At 36.0% G+C, this 19,061-nt stretch overlaps 1 protein-coding gene across 1 annotated transcript in view; it reads left to right on the top strand.

The window, feature by feature from the left end:
- LOC104521133 (neuroblastoma-amplified sequence) overlaps positions 1 to 17,594 on the top strand; it is a gene marked incomplete at both ends in the record, with an annotated part of 57,940 nt that extends 40,346 nt beyond the window's left edge. The window contains 2 exons of the mRNA XM_029083766.1: positions 9,163 to 9,302; positions 17,450 to 17,594. Coding sequence (XP_028939599.1) covers positions 9,163 to 9,302; positions 17,450 to 17,594 — 285 coding nt within the window. The remainder of the gene's footprint in view (positions 1 to 9,162; positions 9,303 to 17,449) is intronic.
- Between the last annotated feature and the right edge of the window lie 1,467 nt (positions 17,595 to 19,061).

Below are 19,061 nucleotides of genomic sequence, written 5' to 3'. Positions count from 1 at the left end.
AGGCAGGACTTTGCACCACTGTCTCACTTTATATTCCCCCTAGTAACGGAAATCAACAGTACTTTGAATGTGAGGGAGGGGTATTTTTGTTGGTTTGGGGTTGTTAGGGTGGTTTTTTTAAAGTGGGTATTCTTTAATAAAGCTGTTACTTTTTATTAACTGGGATAACTCCATAAGCATAGCTTTGAAAATGCATCTTTGAAGCAAGGGAATTTAATCTGCAGCGTTGGTCCAAGATACAAAACAGATCATGTTTTTCCTACAGTGTTTTTTCTTAAAGTAGAACTAAATTTAATCATTTTACATTTGTGACCCCAGTAGAACAGTTTTTCTTAAAGTTACCATCTCTCAGCTGTTAGTTACTACCATGTAAGTTTCCATTTACCAAGATCCAAAATGGATTGAAAGTAGGATTTTCCACATGTGAACTTAGGCAGACGGAGAAACTAAGATGAAAAAGTCTCATTTAAAACTGACAAGTTCCTTTGCCATGAGGGAAATATGTCATAGAATCATGGAATCACAGAACGGTTTGGGTTGGAAGGGACCTTAAAGATCATCTAGTCCCAACCCCCCTGCCATCAACAGGGACACCTTCCACTAGACCGGGTTGCTCAAAGCCTCATCCAACCTGGCCTTGAACACTTCCAGGGAAGGGGCAGCCACAACTTCTCTGGGCAACCTGTTCCAGTGTTTCACCACCCTCACAGTGAAGAATTTCTTCCTAACATCTAATCGATGGTGACATTCAAAGCCCACCTGGACACATTCCTGTGTGACCTACTGTAGGTGATCCTGCTCTGGCAGGGGGATTGGACTAGATGATCTTTCAAGGTCCCTACCTAGAAAGATTCTGTGATTCTGTGTCCATTAGTGGCCAACAAAGAGACATGGAAGGAAGAATAGTGAAACAAAGTATATATGAAGTGTACTCCAATATTGTCTTAATCTCGTTGTAGTCAGAAGGGTTTAACTAGGAATAGGAACTGGCAACAACTCTGTGTAGACAAACTATAAATTCAGGTGTTACCATGGCAAGATCTAGTAAGTGTAGTCTTGATGAAGTCAAATTAGGACGAATTACCCGTTGAGTGATAGGTGGGACTGATTTACCAGAAAGATATTCACCTTGTTTACACCTGAAATTTGTTTACTTAAGTAAAAAAAACTAAGTCTATTGGGAAGTATTCAAACAAGTTACGATTTTAGTGCAAAATTATTTCATAAAATTGTACATAGAGATACGTAGAGTATCAATAATGGGCTCCTCCAGCACTAAAATCTGTTAAACTTTGGAGAATGAGACTATAAATATAGTGAGGAAAAACAGTGATGAGAATAAGTAGTAGTTCCCCACTTTTCCTCCTTCTTGGGATTTCTGATTTCCAGTGTATGTCTCACAAAACAGGTGATCAGTTCACTGATTTTTAACCTCTCCTGCTTGGCTATATGTGAGGTCTCCTCCTAAATTGCCTTCAATCAGATATCTCAAATTGTTCATGCCCAAATTTGCAGCACTGCTCTCGTGGTTACTCTAGATTTCCTTTTTTCATGTGTACTCTTGCCCATACACAGGTAGATGGGAAAACTGAATATCATGTTGGTTTGTTCTTCCAAGCTTGTTACTGCTCTCCCCAGCCTGACTGTGTTATGTCTTTGAGGATTTCCCTCTCAATCACAAATTAAAAGATTTCTTTTTAGCAGCACCCCAGTTTAGCAATGGTGGGATGCTGGTAGTATGTTGGGGAGTACAGCACTTGTGGTTTTGCCTTTAAAAAGGGTTTACTGTTGCTCTAGGATATGGAAGTCTTGAATAAGATGTTTTAATATGTGCTGGTGGTTTTCCTTTGTTTGACAAGTATGTAATGTGTCTAACATCAAGGTTGATAGGATCTTGAGCATCTTAAAACAGTTTGAAGAGAATTAAATAAATAATAGCCTTTAAAAGCTCCTCATCTTTGCAAGGGTCAGTTGCTATACAATTTCAGGAACAGTTGTAAAATTTTGCAGTTTGTTTTTACTGGTGACACATTTGTGTTCATATTGTGAGTAAGTAACTTTTAAATATCTATTTAAGTTAGTTTATAATTTTATATGTCCTTTGTAACAAGCTTTTAGCATTGCAGCCTTGTGCTGGAAGTAGGTTTCAGTAACTTCTGTTTTTGCAGACTTTTCAGTGCCACACAGATACCAGCAGAATAGGAAACAATGGGCAATTCTGTGAACAAGGAACGAACAATGAAACAATTCTGTGGATTGACCCACAGAATGGGAAGATTAATTTCTCCAGTGACCAACCCTGTCTGGCCTATTTGTGTAGGAAGGGCAGTATTTCCTTTGCTGATTTGCCTAATTAGACTGTAAACTCCTTAATACAAGACTGTTCTATTTTTTATGCCGTGAACAGCACACCAAGATGGCAATTACAGAAATTCTATCGAATTGTTATCAATCCTTTCAGTCATCGTTTATAAACCATGTTAAGCCCTGTCTGATGAGTGGAAGCAAGTTTTAGCATCAGCATTCCCTATCTCATATCTGAATAAAATCTTTTGTGTCAGAACTGCCTATTATTTTAAAATGCAGCATAGATGAATTCTCTGCCACTAGAACTTGGGGGTATGGGGGACATAAATAAAACCATAGTGTGTTTTACAAGGGAGTCCTTATAAATTGAGAATGTATCATAGTAGTAAGGGACTACTCAAATGCCTGCTTAGTGTTTCTATTTTCAATGCCATATTAATTCAGATTTACACTGCAGTGAGGAACATGAACATATTTTGAATTATTTACATTTACAATCTGGTGGATGTAATAAAATGAATTTTATAATAATGTAAATCAGTAGGTTTTTGGTTGCAGCTCTTGGAAACCTCAAATGTCTCTGCCTTTAACACAGAGGGCTGGTTTTAACCACAGATGTGTTGTTTTCTCAATAAAAAGCAATTATAATGAAGGAAAATATTTTTTTCTGATTTCTACTTCTTGGTTCTTTGATTACAAACACCCTTATAAATGATTTCCTTAGAACGTTAGTAGTGAACAAAATCTGTTGATGAAGATCATGGCTCTGCCATGCTCACAGGGAGTAAAAATGTGATTTGCAGAACAGATTTCATGGGGCAGATGGAGGTGGAGGTCTGTCTGCATTAGTTTTTCTGCTCACCATTCTCATATGCAAATAGGCAGCAGTTTGTATTTTATCTTGGGGCAAGGAGAGGATTGGATTGGCTGGATATTTTTAATGGCATTTCCATTTCTTAAACAAAACTCTTTCTAGGTTGTCAGGCAAGCTGGTCAGCGCCAGATTCTCAAATTTATAGCTTAAGCAATAAAGCATTTAGAGCTCTATCATATGTCTCTGTCCTTTAGGATTAGGAGAACATTATATAGTGGATATTTATGCCTCAGAGACACAGTTTAGATACAGCAACATTTCACTGTTGCTGTGAATACTGATTTTAAACTAACTTGAAGAGTGAGATAACGTACTGAGCTAAACAACCGATCCTGCAGACTGCCATGCCAAAGGTTTTCTTTATCAGTCATGTGTGACGTCTATAGCTTTATTTAATCTATCATTCTTCAAGTGTATCATCTTAGAGTTTTTATAAAATACTAGGTTCCTAAAAGCTACAGAACAAACTTCTGAGGCAACTTTTCATATTTGGACTCCTGTATATGTGTCAGGTGTGATGGGTGTCTATAAAGCAAAACCAAATCTATGTAATAAGATGATGAGTCAAAACGTGGTGCATTGAAAGTGAATAAAGCATGTTGAGCTGTTTCAACATTTTGGGCATGTGATAGTATCTAATCTGTAAGGAAAGAGTACTATATAAATCTTTGAGAGGTTTTATCATCAGGCAGAACAGTTTGGAGTTTTATTTGAAGAGGGATTGTAAGTGCATTAAGTTTTTATTTCAGCACTGGATAAAAGAGCATGCCTTACAAGTTTGTTCGGGGTGGTTGAAGTCAGATAAAGGGTCTGCTTGCGCTCAGATGATGTACTGTTGAAGAGATTACAAGTATCTCAACCAACTGCCAGATTCCTCTTATCAATTATACTTTAGCAGTAAAAGCACCCATACCACGTGGTTTTTTTAATATAAAACCAAATGTTTTAAAAAGCTCATAGGAATCTTGTCTGATGAACTTCCTACTAGTAAAATCATGCCAGAACTGAGATAATTTGGCCAATTATTTGATAAATAAGTGGACCCCAGCAATAAATTTTTCATCAGTATTTAGTTTTCTTAAGATGTGCAAGTTACAGCAAGTTCACAACTGTCCCTGTAAGTTGTGAATTGGTGATTGAACATATGCTGTGTCAAGTCTCTGCTACCGATAGGCAGACTATAACTACCTGAGTAAAAAGAAACATTTTGATGGCTAAAATAATGTAGTTCAATGAGGTGTATTGTGAGGCCATGCTCAAAGACACATAAAATAATATATCTCAATTAAAAAGAAAATCTGACTTTTGTTTTCTGGCACAACATAGCTGCTACAGGCTGTAGCAGCAGTCTGCACTCTCGTTCAGAAATTTGGTTAATTTTCTGTCTTGGTCAATATTTGAGAAAGATGGACTGATTTTTGCCTTTATTAAGCAGAGATAATGAATGAATCAGAACTCCTTTATGGGCCATCCTAACTGCTGCTACCTACTAACAGGTGAAATTGGGAAAAGATTTAAAAGCAAAGCGCCCGGGAGGAGAGCATAGGGTTAAGAGGAGTTTGCACTGGTTCAGAGATGTTGTAGTATATAATGCAGTTTTAAGCAACACTGCTGTTTGTGTAGCCTGTATTTTGCTTTGTTAATTTCCTATATATTTTTTTAGGAAATGTCAGCATATGCAGGTGTTTTCATATTCTTGTTTTTTAAACATATGTACTCCCTCATTGATAATGAAAGTGTGTATTTTAACAGTTTAACATAAGGTTTAGTATTATTTAATTTGTATTGTGTTTTATAATCTATCATGAGTATAATTTCTAAAATTAATTCCCCTAATTGGCTTTCCCACTGTGGTAAATATTTGTGCAGCCTTTTTTAAAAAAAAAAAAAAATAAAAATGAAAAACATAAAGCCAGCTGTGTTCCACTGCCAGAGAGAAGACAGGGAAACTATGGAAAATCAAGACAGAATGAGCAAATCTGTTGTTAAAAGTGAAAGTCCTTGATTTCCTTTTCTTTGCTTTGGTTTTCTTTTTTCATGTTCCTTTGGGATCATCTGAAGTTCAAGCATACTCCTTACTGCCTTGCTATAGGCCTCATTATTCTGTTTAGTGATAGATTCTTCTTTACAGGCACTTGTGCTGCTGTCAGGGCTCGGAGCAGTTCATACCAAGTTATCTGTGCATAGTCTTTGAGTATTTTAGAAGGATGATTTTGGGTTTTGGTTGGTCAATTTTTTTTTTTTTTTTTTTTGGGGGGGGGTTTTTGTTTTTTTTGGGTTTTTTGTTTTTTTTTTTTTAGAGGGGTGGGGGGAAGCTGAGTTATAGTATATCATTACCATGGTTAAAGATGATCATACTGGTAGAAATGCAGTGCCTCGTTGCATTACAGCATTCAGAGTTATCTGAATAGATCATTCAGAGTCACTACAAAGAAACTGTTCAGTTAAAAATTGCACTTTTAATCTTTTCACTGTGTTATTACAACAAAACAACAGGCTTAACTAACCATGGTAACTTCATCTCAGCTAGTTTTCACCTCTGTTAAGATGAAATTTCTGCCTTTTAACACAGAATGTGCTCTGTTTCTGTTGTGTGAGGTGGCTGCTTCCTCACCATGCTTTTCTTCAGCTTTGGAAAAAGGAGACAATACAGAGGAAAACCTATGGGAGCTGGGGGTGTGTATACACACACAAAACTCATTCCAATGTGCTGTTTCAAGGTATTGCTTCTTGTAGCAAGGAACTATCACTTTTTATTGTTTGATTGTAACTTCTATTTCTGGAGAATCATAAGGAAATAATTAGAGGCAGGGCAAGGTATATTGTCATTCAAACTACAAAGCAGTGCAGAAGCTATTTAAGGCAAGTGTCTTGATTTACTTCATAGCAGGTAATATCGCTACTGATACTTAAAATGGTCTCTTTATTTTATAGGAGTAACAATACCTTGAAATTAAGATGTAAAATGTTTTATTGTTGTCCATGTTTCTGGTACATAGTGTTGATTTGCTCATTAGGATTTTTCTAGTGATGCTAGTGGGCAAATCGTGCATAGATTTAAATCATCATTGTGTAAAGGCATATACACACAAGTTAAATACAGCTACTTCTCAGAAGGTACAATTTTAGACATTGTGCAATCTTATTTAAACCAGTGGGACTACTTATCAACATGTAATGTGAAGTGTGGACACAGTCTGCAGCATCAGCATGTGTATGATGATGTTTTCAACTCAGGAATACTTTTGAAACATATTCCTGATACAGTTGCCTTTTTGGCCATTGTCACACACAGTCAGTCATTCCCAGTGTTAATGCATGGCTTTACATCTGAATCTTGGCTTTTCTTTTTTAAAAAATAATAATTTTAACAACCACGTTGTCAGAGGAGTGAAATAATGCCTAAAATATACTTGAAACAGATCTGTGTGGAGTATAGGGATTACTGATAAATGCAACAGAAGCAGTAAGATACATTGAAGGGAAAATAGCTAGGGCGTAAAAATGGAGGGATGGAGAGGTAGGATAACACCAGTCTTTTTTTTTTTTTTTTTTTTTTAAGTAATCATACTTGTTATCTTCCCATCAATACTTAAGTATTTTCCATTTGTTGCTCTTTCATTAACCTTCCATTTCCTCTATCCTTAATGCTGCAATTTTAGATCACCACATGAACTCTTAAAGATATGCATACTTATATATTGTGTTGCTACTTTATACTTTCACCTGTTTCACAGTAAATGGAAAAGACATGCGTTTGAAATGCTATATGAAAAGTGAATTTTCAATAGTTTTCTTAAAAACTATACATAAGTAACACTGTAGAAGGTTCACTTTATTACTCTTAGTAGGAAATGTAGGCAACTTAAAAAGGCCATTGTCGAAAGAAATGTTGCAGAAATGCACACTATGTTTAAGAATGGAAAGTTAATTCTTATTATTTACTTTGATTGTATTAATATGTCTTTTAGTATGAACAATCATGTTGCAAGGATCCAGCTATTCAAAGCACAACATTATAATGTTAATCTCATTTTTAAAAAAATGTAACCTTGAGTCTATAAAGATGCATTATTAGTCAGAATTATTGGAATTCACTTCATGTTGAATAGGATGTCTGATCTACTCTCATCTGCTTTCTACTACTAATGGTTTGATTTCTGTCACAGCTTTTCTCATCTGTTAATATTATCTGTGCCATTTCTTGCCATTTTTACCGTTATCATTAAGAGAGATCTGAACACTTAGTCTTTCATTTGAAGTAACATGCTGTTTGTACAAATATACTAAAATGTACTCTAGAATACTACTTTGTTTAAATATTTAAAGAGCTAGTTGTCTGAAAAGGGTTTGGGGGCAGATGAAGCATTGTGAGATCTTCTGTTGCCTGGATAGTACATAATTTGCTAAGTTGCTAAATATTTTTGATCTTTAGAGGTTATGTCCCTTTTACCCTTTCCTGTTCTTCTCCCTTCTCTTTCCAGCCTTGTGATTTAAATATTGAAGATTATAATGTTTTATATTAACAAGTATAGATGGAATTTAGGGATATTACAAGTGGGTAACTGATATCTGCTATGTGACATTTGCAGTATAGAGAAGAATTTTAAACGGACAAATCTCAGAAACATTTCTTCACTAGCTAAAATGTTTCAGTATATGGTGCTTTCAGATGTACCCTGGAGACAGAAGCAAACAGTTTTTCAACACTAAATATTTTAAAGTAACAAATTATGTGGGCAACTCAATAAATGCATCAGTAAGCTTTGTTTTCCAATGTCTTTTGAAAAAAATTGCCCTTGATGTATCATAGTTGCTTTGAAAAGATGGGAATGCGATCTTTAATCTTTTAGAGCAGCTATAGAACTAAGGAAAACTTTGTCTGTATTTGATGTCTTAGAACTACTTGGGCTGAAACAGAAAAGTTAACAGTTAATGCTGTGTATCTTCAGTGGAATTATAAGCTGAAACTAAAGTGTTTGATATCCTGGAACTTTTCAAACCTTGGAAGAAAAATTCAGTGTTAGAATGTGTTAATAATGCAGAGGAAGCTACCTTGTTATTGTAACAAATTATTTTTAAACTCCAAGAACTTTTTATGTCAGGTAGGCAGCGAATAGCTATTCCATTTGTGAAAGCCCTCCTAGTGTGACAGCAAAACTTTTAAACAGAAGCTTCTTCTCATTTAGTAGCAAGTTGGTTCTCATTTGTAGCAACCTTCCTTCAACAGTCAGACCTTTTACCTTGGATTTTTTTACCATGCAAACTACAAGCAGTAATTATCTCTAAAAGAACCTGTCATCATCTGAATTCAAGTCCTGGCAGAAGCTGCAGGTTTTAAACTTAGATGGACACTTTTCCTGAGATAGAGTTGTCTGGTGGCTGACTGATAGGGTGTGGGGTTTTGTTTTTCTTAGGTTCAAACATCTGTACAGAGAAATATTACAGTAGTTGTCTGCAAATGTCCTTCACTGGGTAAATTAATTTAGAATCATCTTTCAGGGCTCTTTCCTGTGGGAGAAAATATTAGATGCTGTAAATACAGGTAAAACAATAGAGTTTTCATAAGTGAGTGATAGTAGTATATATCAGGCAAGCACTAGCCATACCCATTCTTTAAAAATATTTGTATATGTATGTGAGTGTATATCTTTATGTAGAGAAAAAGAAATTTAAGGAATTTTGTGGTTGGCTAAAGACACAGAGATAAGATCCTCTGAACTAATCAGTGAATGTACTTGTGTGGAGTTACATTGTTTTAGGAACATACACCTAAGTCATTCCCTATTATCTGTGTGGTCTTCTGTTTTATTTGCATGTAATTGAAAATGAGAGGTAAGAAAATTGATTTCTGGGAAAATTATGTTCACTGTGTTCCTGCGTTGTTTTACAACAGTGGTGTCCTTCACAGACAGTTTGTTAATCATTGATTTAAAAAAAAAAAACAACAACTTTTTTGTTTGTTTTTTTTTCTTTTTCAGGTAGAGATAACAGATATTGAAAATGAGGAAAAAAGGTATGATCTCTTCCTGGGACTTCTGGAGTCTAGTCACAGTCTGTCTGACTTTCAGCACTTGGTTTTACTACTGCAGGCTTGGCCACCGATGGACACGAACAATGGGTGAGCATTTCTTCAAATAATCATGTAACAAAAGAGTTCAGAGTCTTCTTGCTTGATAATATCATGTAGTTTTCAGCCAATGAATTCAAACATGGCTAAGAGGAGTGTGACCTTTAGAAAGGGTCATACTGGGAAAAATAAATGGTTTATTTAAAGCAGAATTGAATCAATCAGTTTCTTGTAAAAACTATATAGTATGTAGGATATATCATGAAAGAGGCAGAAAACAATTTAATTTTATTGACTGAACTGTTTTACAGGAGGGTTTTCTATCTAGTTAAATATAAAGTTATGTATTTTGCTCTTATTTTTGGCAGCAGGAACAAAATCTATAAAAAGGAATAGAAAGTTCTGACTGTTTTTTCCATTCAAAGTTATACTTTGCAGAAAAACTTTTGAAAGTCAATGTTCAGATGGCTGTGGCAGACAGTCTGCAGGAGGTCTGTGAGGGTAATGGTACCAAGCAATGGTGCTTCTCTTTTCTAGATCCGCTACCTATTATTTCTGTCTCTGAATAAAGTATCCAAAAGTAAAGAATGTATATGAGGGAAGACATATCCTAACCTAAGAAATTAAAATGAAAAGAATTATTTAAAACTTCAGCATTTGTAGACCCATCAGCATCTGTGCACCCATCAGAATGGGTATTTATTGAAAGTGTTAATTTGGAACATCATACGACTACATTATTTTTTACCAATTCTTTTGGGTTTGTGTGATTTTTCTGAATACATTTAAAGATAAAAAATTTAGCTCTTCTATTCTATAACTGATGGTAACTTCTAAGATACAAGGATTCATATAATCTTATGTTATGAAGCAAAAGTCACATATCTTTCAAGGAGAACAATAACATTAATAGTTTTGGCTAGTGAGTACAATGTCTCTTGTCTTATCTGATAGTAGTTAGATTAGAGACATTAAATGATGCCTACGTTGGATTACTTTGGGGTATTGATTACAACCTTTTTTAACTTGGGGACTACATTCCCCAAAATGTTTATGTGCATTGATTTGTCAGAAAAGTTAAGGCTTATCTTTTTATGAAAAGTATCTCTTTTGTGTATGTGTGGAGAACTGGTGCATTAGAAGGTAATCTGTAAGGGTTATTCACCTTCATGCTTGCCGTTGGCTTGCAATTTCTGGATGAGCATTAACTTAAATTCTTTATCACAGTTTTATGAGACAAAAATTGTCTTCAGTGCATTTAGAAGTACAAGGACTGCTGTGTGATCTGTCACAAATTCATATCCAAACTTTCCTTTTTAGTTTTGTTTTAACTGTAATAGAAAATTGGATGCCTCACACTTTGGAAGGTGTCAGAATTTTTTTAAGGTAGTGTTTAGATTTAAAAAAAAAAAAAAGTATTAAGCTAACAGAACAAAGGTTCAAGTGAAATACTGCTGCAATTAGCAAAATTATTTTTCCTTGAGTTGAATAGAAAGACTAAAGATTTTGCGAAAGGAGAATGCTTCTTGTACATAGACAATTCTTGTCTACTGCTCTGTAGCAGAAGAAATTAAAAATTATTTTGTTTTATCTCCCACTTGGTATTCTCTTCCTTCAGGCTGACTTCCTAAAGTGAAGAAGAGGAAACAAAATAATGATTAAATGTGATTTGTAGTCACAGTGGATTAAATTTCAGAGGTGGGATGCCTCTTAGTTCTGAGATCGGTGAAGTCTGAAAATTTCTACAAAATACACCTGTATCATAACTCATTTAGGGTCTAAAGTAGTTGGTGCAGCTCCTAGACCTTTACGTAGTCACAATTTTGACATAAATAAATCAATTTGGCTGAAATAAGAGGCAAGAGAACAGGGTAAATTAATTCACAACCTTATATGTGATTCTGTGATTTTCATGTATTTAGCAATAGCTGAGATCAATAGGGATCTCTGGAAATGTCTGCTGCAGACCCCCTGCTCCAAGCAGGGTCAGCCAGAGCAGGCTGCTCAAGGCTATTGTGTTGTTGAATTTTGAATATCACCAAGATCAGAGACTCCGCAACTACAACAAAAAGGTTTCTCCTATGTTTTATTAAAATTTTCTGTTTCTATTTGTGCCCATTGTCTCTTGTGCTATCATTGGGCATCACTGAGAAGATTTGAGCTCCGTCTTCTTTACTGTCTCCATCAGGTATTGATATGATTGATAAAATTCTCCCAAGCCTTCTTTTTTCCAGACTGAACAGTCCCAGCTCTTTCATCATTCTCAGCCTCTGCTTGTGGGACAGATACTCCAGTCTCTTCAGCATCTTTGTGGCACTTTCCTGGACTCGCTTCAGTGTGTCCATGTCGCTTTTGTACTGACGAGCCTAGAACTGGACTCAGCACTCCAGATGTCTCACCAGTGCTGCGTAGAGAGGAAGGATCACTTCCCTCAACCTGCTGGCAACTCTCTTCTTGATGCAGCCCAGGATGCTGTTGCCCTTCTTTGCTGCAAGGGTACATGGCTAACTCATGGTCACCTTGTTGTCCAGGCTTCTTTCCAGCTGATTTGCTCTCATCTCATAACTGATGGTTATTTCTTCCTAAGTAGGGGATAGACTTTGAATTTCTTTTTCCTGAGGTTCTTGTGGTTAATCTCTATCCATTCCTCCAGCCTCTTAGGGTGCCACTGAATGGCAGCACAACCATCTGGTGTATCAGCCACTCTCTCCCAGTTTTGTATCATCTGCAAACTTCCTGAGAGTGCACTCTGTCTGATGGTTATCCTGGTCCTCAATGAAGATGTTAGAGTGTTGGCCTCAGTATAGGCCCCTGAGGTCCACCCCTGGTCACTGGTCTCCAACTGGACTTTGTGCTCCTGATTGCAACCATTTCAACTTGGCAGTTCAAGCAATTTTCAGTCTGCCTTACTGTCCACTTATCTAGCCCATACTTCATCAGTTTGTCAGTGAGAACGTTGTGGGAGACGGTGTCAGAATCATTGCTGAATGAAATCAAGGTATATAATAGCAGCTGTCATCTGCCAAGCCATTCACTTCATCGTAGAAGGGTATCAGGTTGGTGAGGCATGATTTCCCCTTTTTAAGTCATAGTGACTATTCTCAGTCTGCTCATTGTCCTTCGTTTGCTTGGAAATGCTTCCGTAAGGATTTGCTTCATCTTCCCAGGAACTGAGGTGAGGCTCACCAGCCCACATCTTGAGACTTTGTGCTGAGGAAAAAATTGATCCTGTGATTAGACTGATTTTTTAAAATTTATTTAATAATTTCTGTTATTACTAAAATCTCAGTGTCTCTCTTGACTGCTTTGACTTTGCCAGGAGGCTTTAGAAAGCCTTCAGGAGAAAACTGTACCCTTTTTTTTTTTCACTAGTAATAGCCACCTATACTGCAGTCATGGAGAACCTCTGACTCTTAGGATTCCCAAATGGGATCTACAGTGCATATTCCCGACCAGTGTTCCAAGGTTCAGTGCTAAATTCATAGTCATTAGCTTCAGGGAAGTAAAGAGTGGTTCAAATATTCCAGATTTTCTTGAGTTTACCTAAAACTCTGGACAACTGCAAAATGAAAATAAATTTAATTACTGGAGAAAGCAATTGTCTTCACAATATAGGAAAGAATTTACTTGTTTGTTTTCATTTTTAACCCTTTTTTTTTTTTTTTTTTTTTTTTACTAGAAGGTGGTGGGTACAGAGCATAGTTGCCACCATGGTTTTATTCTTCATTTTCTCTGCTAGCTTGAAAGGTGGGAAAAAACCATCTAGTCTGTTCTCTTCCCTGCCTTAGCAGTGTTTGAGAGATTAGAATTGAGGCTGCATCTTGAAAGAAATGACAGAGATGTAGTTCTTCTTCGGCCCCCTTCCCTCCTGTTTTTTGTTTCTTTTCTCAGTAGGAATGTAACATTTCTGCTTTCTTTTAGTATTTATTTATTTAATGACTAAGTCAATGATGGTTCAGTTTTTCCCTTCCCTAATAAGACTTGCCTTGATAGAGAAATATATCAAAGAGGGGCATTTTTCACTCCCTGAGGTCTTTCTGTATTTATATTCCCATTACTTTCCCTTTATTACCGCTTTTGTTTCTGTTACTAACAATACTTGCAAGACTGATTAAGTACTTTATAAATCCCGTGTCAGCATTTTTTTCATTGTGGCTTGAACATCGTTCTTTCTAGCTCATTTCTAGTGCTTCCAAAAAACATAGGTGGTATTTTAAGAGTAGACAGCATGATCATAGTTGTGAGTTGTTCTTGTATATTATGTTTTCCTCAACTTAGTTGTAGTCACTCAGTCAATAATGTTTTGGAGTTCTGGGCTCTTTTGGGAGTGGTTTGTTTTTTATTCTGTTTTTTAACTATTCTAAGAGACAAACATTAAGTACTTGCTCTAAGGACTTAACATATATTTAAATCTAAGCCTTGTCATTGCACGTTTTATATAAAACTAAAAAATGAGTATTTCTTATTTTTGTCTACAGAAATAATGTATTTGGTGAAATATTCTCAAACTGAATTTTGGCTTTTATAATCAGTGTGCTATCATTGTGATGAATTTGAGTGAACTCAAAACATCTGTCTTAACAGCTAATAGCACTCCCGAAAAGAAGTTCTGTCCTCATACCACCATCAGTCCCGCCACGTCAAATATGATTGGTTTTAAAAAGTCAGGCATAGCTCTCTTTTGTATTCCCTGATATGAGATAGGATTAATTTCATAAACTCTTGTCAAGTAGATAGTTAGATTATTTTTCAACTACCTCTTGTTATAATGTGCTGGGAATAAGGAACTGGTTGGATGGTCACACTCAAAGAGTTGTGGTCAACTACATGTGCCCATCTCCACATCTTTGGGAAGGTTGCTGCAAGTATGCTCTGCTCTGCTCTGGGATCTTCTCCTCCTCTTGCACTGCTCATTCTTCCCTTCTCTGCCCCTGTTGCATATTTCCATGTTAACAGCATTCATTTATACTTACCAGCCTAGGGGGTTTTTTTTGTATATTTATGTTCCTGAAATTGGTTTTCTACAAAACCAACCTTGATGGCTGGGCTGGAGTTAGGAGCAGGAAATGTTTTGTGAGATTTTCAACAATCTCATTTTAAAGGAAGTTGTATTAAGAAATTAGCAAACAAAGAAGAAAACTGTGAGCAGTTAAGCCGTTTGTTTAGCCATACGTATTAACATTTTTGTTTAACCTTTACTTATTTTTTCCTCCTCTGCTTCAGAAAAGAGTTGTTGTTGCTAACTGATTGTTTACTGCCAATGTGATGTTATGTGCAGGGACTGAGGAATTTAAGTCTGTGTCATCTGAATACTTAGAATTTTGATTTCCACCCTAACAGTAAATATCTAATACTTATAAATTAATGTAAAGCTAGAAAATACAATTTACATTCTATAAAAGTTCCAAAGGAAGGAGAAGTAAAAGAACTGAAGTTTGGAGGTTTTTTAATAGCCTTTTATTTTTTTTTAAAGAATTTTTGTGACCTCTGTGCTGATAAGTCTGGGATTTTTAATGGGTTTTTTTGAGTTCTTATATTTTAAAACACTACAGCTACAATAATGCTCATTATTCACCTGCGAATGTGATTTACTTCATTTCATAATGCTTCATGTTGGCTATGAGGAAGCAGAGAGGTAGCTTGACTGTTTCAGTCAGCACTCAAATCCGCATATTCTTTTTAAAATTTTATTTTTATATCCTTGTTATGTCTACATGGTTTTCTGCCTGGGTATCTCATATTCAGATGTCATTTTAAGCATTTCATAGAGATTTAAAAAAATAAAATTACTGACAGTGCCTGAATCTCTGCAGTCCTTTGGAACTTACTGTCTCCATTCAAAAGGCATTTTTTGTGTTTTGGAACTCAAAAAGACCAACTTCTAGGAACTCAATAGCTTAGTTCACTTTTATTTTTTTAACTTAATCCAAAATTTCCCTCTTTTGGGTCTGGGCAAAAAAAAAGTATGTTTGCTGAGTTTTTAAAATAATGACTTTTTAATGTTGAGAAATAACTCTTTTTTTTTTTTTTTTTTTTTTTTTTTTTTTTTTAACCATAGTTAAACTAAGTTAAAATTCAAGAGAAAAGAAAACTGAATTCTACCTGTAGGTGTCAGATTTTTGGTAACTGAATCTTGGTTTTATTTAGAGATAGCAGATAACAGATATTTGTTAATAGATCACACAAATGTTTGAAATAACTGTAAGGACTTGTGTTGAGAGAAGCTTTATAGATGTAAAATATATACTGATACTTAAATAAATAAGCCTGCACACGGCAAGCCTTGTTGGTCTTTCATCTTTCTGGTTATTTCTAACTTCTGTGTTTTGTAGTGTGACTTTTGGGAAAATCTTATAGGTTTCTTTAACGTACTCTGAAGGCAGCAGCTATAAAAATGGAAATTCATTGTGACTCTCCGTGCCTCTGAGCAAGAGATGGATCACATAGCAGGAGCTACCAATTTAACCAGTGGCAAAGATGGAGTTGCAGGGTTTTTTTTCCTCTCCTGACCTTACTGGGGGTTCACAGATGAAGTGCATCACGTTGTGCTTGTTGAATCAACTGGCATCTTTGGGTTTGACCCACAGGAGAGGAGAGGAGGAGCTCTGCTGTTCCCAGCCAGACTTGTGGCAGCTCTGTGCTCAGTGACTGTGACTGATGGAAAGGCTCAATTAAGTTGTCGGAAGGAATAAAGATAATTACTTCTATTTAGTTTGCATTCAAAGTTACCCATTCCTAGCATCTCCGTCTGGTTTTCATGTTAGGATATAATGTAAACTTATGTGGAGCTGGTTTTATTTGTTTACAGTATGTACTTTTGAAAGTGGAAGATGAGCAGGAGAGAACTTTCATGTATGAAATAGTAGATATTGGTGGTCATCCTCTCCAGAGTTGTCAGACATATTCCTTGGTATTTGTCACAGTGATATTAGTGTGTTACTTTCAACAATTACTGCTAAATAATATCTTTGAAAAGCAGCACTTTGACAGTACTTTTACTGCTCCTTCCCACATGTGCTGGTTGAGTATCTTAATTTACACTGAATTGTAAGACCAACCTGCCAGAATTGGTCTTGCTGTGATTTTTGTTTTTCTTTTTTTCCTTCAAGCTAAAATGAAAAGTTTCATGTATCTTTGGGATGCTGATTAATGACCAAAGAGATTGATGGGGTGATTTTTAAACCACCATTTGTGCCTCCCTAAGTTTATGCAGAGATTAACATAGTGGTGTGTTACTGTGCCTCAATATAATCATGATCTAACCTGTGACTGTGCATATTTTAGCCCACTGTAGATGAGAATTGAAATGCATTCACTTTATTCACATTAGGAAAATGGCAGTGTGGTTGTGTTCCAGTGTTACACTTCATGCTATCATTTAAAAGCTCTGCTGTACTACCGACTTCTGTCAGTACAACCAGTCCTAGCAAGTACACCTATCCCTAACAAAAGTAGCCAAGCATCTCGTCTGTAGGCCAAGAAATGTTCTCATCGTGCCTGATAAAACTTACTTGTATCTACTGTCTGCTGCCTGTTTAAGTCTGACTGTGTAATGGTGACATGACATGAAGTTCTGTGTGGAATGAAAAGAACATTTTAAATATGTAAAACAAATGTATCTGCACCCCTATCTACTAACAAAATACAGATGCATGTACTTTCACTCTCCTACCCTGTTTGGATGGGCTATGAACAAAGTTAATTTTTGTTTGTAGTTGTTGGACCTGAAAATTAAAATGTGAATCTTGGAAATATTTTCTTCACTCAGAAGCAAGAAACAGATACTTGAGAGACAGCTGCTGTTAGAATGTGATCAAAGCAAACAAAATTAGGAATGATGGATTCCTGTCACCCCTCCCTTGATCCCATTCTGCTTGGGAAATTAGCTGGTATAAAGCCAGGAGAAGCTGTTTCTGTACTGTTCCAATTTGATCCGTCTTTATCTGGTGCGTGATTCCTCAGGGATTGTAACAGCGTGTCGTAATTCAAAATACTTTAAGCTTTGTTGCATTGAAAGAATGATGACATCAGGCTAGTGGCTTGTCTCAAAACTTTTTTCCTGTCTCTTTCATGAGGTTGTACTTCACAAAAAAAAGGAAAAAGGGCACCTACAGAAAGGTGTATGCCTATACATGCACAGGTGGAGGTGTGCATGTATATTCATATTCTATCTACATCTCTGTTTTTTTTCTGGGTAGATCGTGCACAGATGATAATCCCTGGGTGAAACTGGGGACTCTTATGCTGCAGAGATGCCCACCTGAGGAAAAAGAGAAGACAGGAAATGAAATTTTGAAAATCTGCCGTTCTTTGTATGACACAAAGCACATGCTCCCTGTCAAGGTAAGTTTTAACTTTGAGTGTTATGGGTATGACTCCTATTTTGAGCTCCCAAGTATAAGAAAGATGTTGCCATACTGGATCAAGTCTCATGAAGACCTAATAAGATGATTATGGAGCACAATAAATGCAGAGAGGCTGAGAGAACTGAATTCACTCTGTCGTAAGAAGAGATGGCTGAAGGAGATCATATTGCTGTCTTTGAATATGTGGATGAGGAATCATGTAGAGGAGATGGAGCCAGCCTTTTCTCAGAGATACTAAGTGACAAGGCAAGAGAGAATAGAGGCAAGTTATATCATCAAAAACACTGATTACATACAAAGAAAATGTTTTTCACTATTTAAATGGTGAAACATTGGAATGGGTGGTTGCCTAGAAGAGATGTGGAGTCTCTGTCCTTGGAGGTATTCAGATCTTGACTGGATCATGTCATGGGAATTTGATCTCATTGGACTTGCTTTGAGTGGGGGCTAGTTGGATTAACTGACCCTTTAGAGGTCTGTTCCAGTGTAAATTATTCTTTGAAGTATTTATAGGAACTCTTTAATAGTGCATTGTCATTGATATTAGCGTAGTAAAAGCTGTTAATTAAATAAGCAGTCATTTTCTCACTAATAAATGCATAAATATTTGGTGAGGAATCCTTGAAAAATGTGTTGGTGATGAAAAAATAACCCAAAAAACCACAAAAAAACCTAATACACAAGTAATTGCTTTGTAATAATCATGATGTTTTGTCTTCCTTAACTATGTATGCATACTTCAATACAAACATCTTTTAAGTATAAAATTATTGAAGCATTTTGTACGTAAACACTGTGTACTAATGAAGACAGATTTGAGAAATGCTTAATAAACCTCACACAACTTTAGAGCAGTCGTACATATTTTTAGTAGGCTGATTAATCCTTTATAATCATCTTCATGAAATCACAGTCTGTTACAGAAAACAGCTGATGTTAAGAGTAGACACAAAATGGAAACAACACATTCTGTTTAAAATACAGAAAGGTGGGGTGTGGTTTATTTAAATAGTCCAACAGACTGATTTAAGTCAAGTTCATAATCTATGTAAAACATGATTCTAGAAGGTGTTAGTAAGCTGAAATGATAAATACATTCATTAGTTTGTTCATGCCACAAAAAATTTTAGTGGAAGGCAGGTCTCCCTAGGACTGGCTTAAGTATATGTAGCTTTTCTTTAAAAGGTGTTGAATGGCACATCACAACTGGTAAACTCATGATCTTACTTATGCACAGAAGAAGTCAAACTTTGTCAAAGTAGAATATTCTAACTCACCTCACTGAACCAGGAAGACAAATCCCACTGAAGGGCTTTGTCATACAGCAATCAGTTTACCAAGAGTTCTGCTCAAGAATGGATCATGGTTTGCTCACTTCTCTTAATTGAGTAAATTTTTTCTTGAATTCGATAACAAGTCCTTGTTTACACACAGTTTTGGTGTT

The sequence above is a fragment of the Antrostomus carolinensis genome, unplaced genomic scaffold, assembly GCF_000700745.2.
Source record: "Antrostomus carolinensis isolate BGI_N321 unplaced genomic scaffold, ASM70074v2 scaffold8702, whole genome shotgun sequence".
NCBI lineage: Eukaryota > Metazoa > Chordata > Aves > Caprimulgiformes > Caprimulgidae > Antrostomus > Antrostomus carolinensis.
Note: the sequence above shows the minus strand (reverse complement) of the source record. Positions and strands in the feature narration are given on the sequence as shown.